This window comes from Marmota flaviventris, chromosome 17, assembly GCF_047511675.1.
Source record: "Marmota flaviventris isolate mMarFla1 chromosome 17, mMarFla1.hap1, whole genome shotgun sequence".
Taxonomy (NCBI): Eukaryota; Metazoa; Chordata; class Mammalia; order Rodentia; family Sciuridae; genus Marmota; species Marmota flaviventris.
Genome location: NC_092514.1, coordinates 40,730,292 through 40,736,393, shown reverse-complemented (window position 1 = coordinate 40,736,393; position 6,102 = coordinate 40,730,292). Strand labels below are relative to the sequence as shown.

Here is a 6,102-nt window from a genome sequence, read left to right as displayed (position 1 = left end):
TGAACACTGCTTGAAATAGACCTCCCAGTCATGTCAGTGTTACACGTCCTTGTGGAAGGCAGACATTAATATTCATGTTGGAACAGTGGAAGGTTTTTGTACTAGGGATTTACCTAGGATGCTTTACCTTTGGGTCAACCTAAATTACTTAGGGCCTAAGTTGCTGAGGCTAGCCTCAAACTGTGTTCCCTCCTGCCTCAGCCTCTCAAGTCATGGCTAGAGTGTTATGTTCTGATAAATGATATGGTTTTCTCTTTTCTCTTGGTATATGGAATGCACCAAAGTATCGAGTCCTTCATCAAAGAAATCAGTTTTGTTTTGTTTTTTCCCCGGTACCCAGGATTGAACTCGGGGGCATCTGACCTGACCTAAGCCACATCACCAGCCCTTTTTTTTTTTTTTTTTTTTTTTTGTGTGTGTGTGTGTGTGTGAAGTGTGAATGGACCTTTATTTTGTGGTGCTGAGAATTGAACCCAGTGCCTCACACATGCTAGGTAAGCACTCTACCACTGAGCCACATCCCCAGCCCTATTGTATTTTATTTAAAGACAGGGTCTCACCGAGTTCTTTAGTCCTCACTTTTGCTGAGGCTGGCTTTGAACTCATGATCCTGCTTTAACTTCCTTAGCCACTGGTGTTACAGGTGTGCATCACCATGCCCAGCTAAAGAAATCAGTTCTTAACAGTCAAGCAGACACATACCTTCTGTTAACACAAAAATGCTCTAAACCAAACCTTAAGTATAAATGATAAACAAATAATGGCCTCCTTTAACCTTAGGTGTGTCACTCAGTTTCCTGCTCCCAATAAATTCGACAACACAATCCATGAGAGTTGGGATAGAAGTTTAATGACCAGGTTGCCCCTTGTTTTGAATGAGAGAGTCATCCAGAAATCTGTACCACACAGCAGGAAAGTCCCATCACTGCCTCATTTTACTTGGTCTGTTTTGGCAGGAAGCCACTGACAGGCCAGCAGGTAGGCACATGTTTAGACAAAAAAGTCAAAGATAAAATCTCCTGATTTCACCTGCTTTGTGGCAATGGTTTTCCATCTAAAAATCCTACCTTATTTTATACCATTTGCCCACTCTTATAAAAGTACATCATTCTTGCCTAAACAGGAAAATTAAAGTTTATATGGAGATTCAAAGGAACACAAATGTAACATTAGCACATGATCAAAGACAAAATCCAGGGATTGAGTCTATTAGGAAGCCCAGTTTGAGAACTGATAGTCTTTGAGTAACAGCTCAAAAATAATCATTGTACTATGAGGAAAACAGCTGGTCACAGGTATTATTAAAGAAAATTTCCTGTAGAAATCCTAGCAAACTCCACTACTGAGCTGTGAGAAAGAAAGAAAGCTTTCTTTGCGTTCTCAAAGCCTGATAACCTAAGTGCTTTGGCCGTAATTCATTCTGCTTGCTTTGCATGTGCTATTGGGGATTAAACCCAGGGGTGTTCTCCCTTTGAGCTGCCTCTCAGCCTTTTTTATTTTGAGACGGTCTCACTGAGTTTCACAGGCTGGTCCTGAACTTGGAGTCCTGCCTCCGCCTCCAGAGAAGCTAGGGTTACAGGTGTGTGCCTCCACACCTGTTAGAAAAGACCAAAAGACTAGTAGCTTGAGATTTTTCTACAGTTGGCTTTTCTGTTAGAGAAGCTTAACACATGCTTAATTCAGAACAAACCCTGACAATATTTTAGAGATCAATCTTTATAATGTCTAAACATGGCAGTTAGGGCAATTGTTTATTAAAATGTAAGCAAAAGGAAAAAGCCATACCATCTTTTAAAATACAGGACCAAATTCCACATCACACCCAACTCATTTCACTATGGATGTGCAGCACTAGTTAATATGGCCACCACTACAAAATAATGAGATGCACCCCCATAAATGCTTTTTCAAAAAAAAAAAAAAAAACCCACTTTCTTACACATCAACATGAAGAATGGACTTAAGTAAAAATTTTGATATATTTTGTTAGAAAGGTATTTGTAAAGTGGCATTTTTCACCCTAGGGCTATTTAAGATTTTTTTTTTTTTCAGCTTGACCTAAGGGCTTTTCAATATTTTTTTTGGCCCATACTTCTCCAAAGAAATACTCCCCAACCTAAACAAAATAGGCTAAACTCATCCTGCCCTGCATTCTAACATTTGCCAGAATGGTCTACAACAGACTATAATGCTCCCTTCTAAATGGCAAATATCTTTGAAAATGTCAGTTTATTAGCTGTTCACACAAAGTAACGTGGTTGACCTAGAAGGTATAAAGGGGAATTTTCATAGTGGTCCCAGTACAGAGCAAGCATTTCAAACGTATAGGTTATATAGCTCCTCATAATCTTTTTATAGCTTTAGGAACATGCTAATTAAATAGGAAAGTAGAACATATCTTTAAACAAATCAGACCAAAAAACAAAACACCCAAAGTGCCCACAATATGTGTATATATACAAAATATTCAAATAATTTAGAATATGCAACCCATATATAATGTTAACTAGTAACCATAGGAAAAACATGGAAACTGTCCTAGTATACCTTGTACTTTTTCTATCTCAAGCGTGTCCAGACAAAAGTTAAATTACACAATAAGCCATAGAAATTTTAAAGCTAAAATGCAATGCCAAAAAGAAAAGTGCTTATTAATCACCATTCAAGCAGCGGGGTGAAGCTGCCCGACACAATACACAGTATGGAAATAAGTAACCTTGGTTACTGTTTCCAAGGACACTGGGCTCTTGGCTAACAGGAGCCGAGGTGAGGCTGAATGCAAAGATGAGTCATTTTAACAAACATGTACAAAGAAAAATCAGCCTGATGGTATTCCACACTTAGCGAATCCTTATTGGTGGCAGATAACTAAACACTTCAAGTATTAAAGCAGATATTAAAAGTAGTGAACACTTTTCATAACAAAAGGTTTTTGTTGACATCTACTGAATTTTCTTCTGGCACCTCCCAAAGAGTCACTGAACCTATCACACTTGATAAACACAGCTGTGATTATATGCAGGAATTTAATCTGATGCATTCTGGAGTCAATCTAGGAAGGGAAACCAATCTAGTGAACAGGTACTTTAAAAAATATCATTGACATAGGCCACTGTGTCCATACAGCCTTCTCCCCAAAGTACTTCAGCAATATAAATTCCATCAAACTGGGAAACATTCTTGCTAAGGTAGATTCTATTATGGAGTCTGCAAGACAGTTAAGCCTGCGTGTTATTTTAGTGCCATAATGAAAACTGTTGCAGTCCAGGATGAAGTGGGGCAGAGACCTCAGGAAGTCTGCTAAACACCAGCTCACCTGTCCCGTTACAAACACCACACTCACCTTGCAAAGGCAGAAGGCTCTAGGTGACAATTCAGACAGCCATCTCAGTTATAAATAGCTGGAGATGGCGTCATTCAGAGCAAATGAGAAAAACAGACTTATCTCATCAACACTTCTCTGTGCACCCTGTATACAGTAGGGTAAAGCAGAAGCCACATCAACAGCTGTTTAAAATGTTCTACGACTTTCTTAAAGAATATGTAAAAGGTGTAAGATGAAACAGCACAATTCCTCCAAGTTTTGTCCCAAAAAGAGAAAACAATTATGTAAAAACAGCAGATATCCAGACAAAAAAATGCAACCTTCTCAAAGTTTACAAATAAAAAACAAGCCTAGGTCAGAAAGCCTAAGTCATACAAAGTGAAACATACTAGATTCAAAATGTCTTCATGGAGCACAAAAGCAACAGAGAAATGTGTGTCCTAGATTGGTCCATTCTTCCTAGAAATAACAGCCTTTAACATTTGGCTCTGGGTCCTCTGATTTTATGCATTCGGTATAAGCGGCAAAGAAAATCTTACACCAGAGAACATGAGCCTCTTCCTTCTAAAATTTAGTGAGGTTGATGAACAGTTTCCTTCCATGCTTCTACGGCATGTATCTCTACCATAAATAGACACGTATCTTACTATCCTGTTCACTAGGCTGGGAGTTCCTCTCTCACCCTGAGTTAATTTTCAGATCTCTCACAGATATGCAGTGCTGGCCCCTATGCAGTCATCTTTGGAAATGTGGAGAGATGCCACTGCAGAGAGATTTTGTTTCAGCCTTTCCAGATCTTGTCTGGAAAAATAACTAGCCTTTTTGTGGGGCAAAAAATGGTTTTCAATGAAGGCTTCAAAGGGGAAGCATATTTATCCTGATGGGCCTCTGTCAGAAGTGGATGCTCCTCTCCACTGCAAAGGACTCAGGCATGTTTTGGGAAAGAGTTTTCTTGAAAGGTGACAAGGGTCAGAGGTTCAGTTGTGACAACAAAGATGGTACATCTGCCTTCACTGCCTGCTACTGTCCAATGGAGATGAGCAAAGTTTTTTTCTTTAAGAACATAGAGTATCAGTTTAATCACAATTTCCAGTTTATTCATTACAGATATTTACAAACCAAGTGCAGAGAAATGCGTTCTACTTCACAGGACCACGTGTTCTAGATATAAAATAAGCACTGGCTTGAACAGTCCTGCCAATACCAGTACACAATAATAAGTTATTTTTCTTCAAATGTTGAATTCTTCACAGTTTCAGTACTGCAGCAGCAAAACATTCTTTAAAGAAAACTGTGGTCCATATTTTCAAATATCTTTAAGAGAACTAGAAATAAGTGCGTGAACTTCTGTTGTCACATGTGGTTTAGGTAGGCAATTTTATCTCAAATCCAAGAGACTGGCAGTAGGAATCAGAGATCAAAGGTGGTGTATAGGAATGACGGGGAACTTCTATTGCGTTTTCTTTACCTCTTGGGGAATTCATAGATCCATGCAGGTGAACCTTGCAGTACTCATATTCTGTTTATTGACCCTGTCACCCTCAGAGGTGTGACAGAAAAAACACAAAAACAAAACAGTGCTTCCTAAAGGACCTTTTCAGAGCAAGTCAGGCAGGATGAGACCAGGAGGCTTTGGTTCAACACAGTTGATCCAGAAGTTTGCACAGCTGGCGTGATACTGGTGCCCTCCGTAGGCCAGCTTGAAACTGTCTGTTTCTGAGTTGAACGCCTGCCGGAAACAGAGATGTGGGGCAAGTCAGGTGTTTTCTGCTCTCAAGTGCTTATTAGCAACCAACACATACACCTCACCAGGTGTCACAGAGGCTGAGGCCTGAATGGCACACACACAAAAGCTGAGAAAGTAGCTATGGGAATTCAAGTAACAAAGTTGTTTACTGCTAATTAAAGGTAGAAAAATTGTTACTATTCAACCTAGTTTCAGCAAAAGAAGGCCAAGTCTTTCCTAGAAAAGGCAGACAGAGGCTGTGGGGATTGGGGAGAGATCATGACACGGAACTAAAATTGCCAACGGCCACAGATAATTGCCATCCCTTATTGTGCTGAAGGATGCCCTCTAATTGTAACCCCTTAAAATTCTGTGGCTGATTACAGTCCATTTATGGCAGAAAAATTATAGGAGAGTTAGAAAAGAATCAACAACTCTTAGGTCTAATGCCAATAGGAACAGTCCCTCTTATTTGCAGTTCTGCATTCTGCAGTTTCCGTTATCCACAGTGAACTGTGGTTCCACAAAATGAACACCCATCCTCACTCTTTTGAGAGAGCGAAACCACATTCACCTGACTTATTATAGTGTATTGCTATAATTATTTTGTTATTGTAACCATTCTCTTACATTAAACTTTATCATAGGTATGTGCATATAGAAAAAAACATGGCATATGTTGGGCTCAGTACTATCTGAGGTTTCAGGTATCCCCTGGGTGTCTTGGAACATATTCCTTTAGAACAAGGGGAGACTACTGTAGTTAAAAAGTCCCAACAGGTATAGGGGTTATAAAAAATAATGAACTTCAGGGCTGGGGATGTGGCTCAAGCAGTAGCGCACTCGCCTGGCATGCGTGTGGCCCGGGTTCGATCCTCAGTACCACATACAAACAAAGATGTTGTGTCCACCAAAAACTAAAAAATAAATATTAAAAATTCTCTCTCTCTCTCTCTCTCTCTCTCTCTCTCTCTCTCTCTCTCTCTCTCTCTCCCACCCCCCCTCTCTTTCTCTCAAAAAAAAAAAAATAATGAACTTCAAACTCACAAGA

At 39.6% G+C, this 6,102-nt stretch overlaps 1 protein-coding gene across 18 annotated transcripts in view; it reads right to left on the bottom strand.

The window, feature by feature from the left end:
- Positions 1 to 828: 828 nt before the first annotated feature.
- The window catches only part of Synrg (synergin gamma), a 72,913-nt gene continuing 67,639 nt past the window's right edge, over positions 829 to 6,102 (bottom strand). For all 18 annotated transcript variants that reach the window (XM_071602994.1, XM_071602995.1, XM_071602996.1 and 15 more), the window contains one exon: positions 829 to 5,054. In XM_071602994.1, coding sequence (XP_071459095.1) covers positions 4,923 to 5,054 — 132 coding nt within the window. In that variant the 3' untranslated portion in view covers positions 829 to 4,922. The remainder of the gene's footprint in view (positions 5,055 to 6,102) is intronic.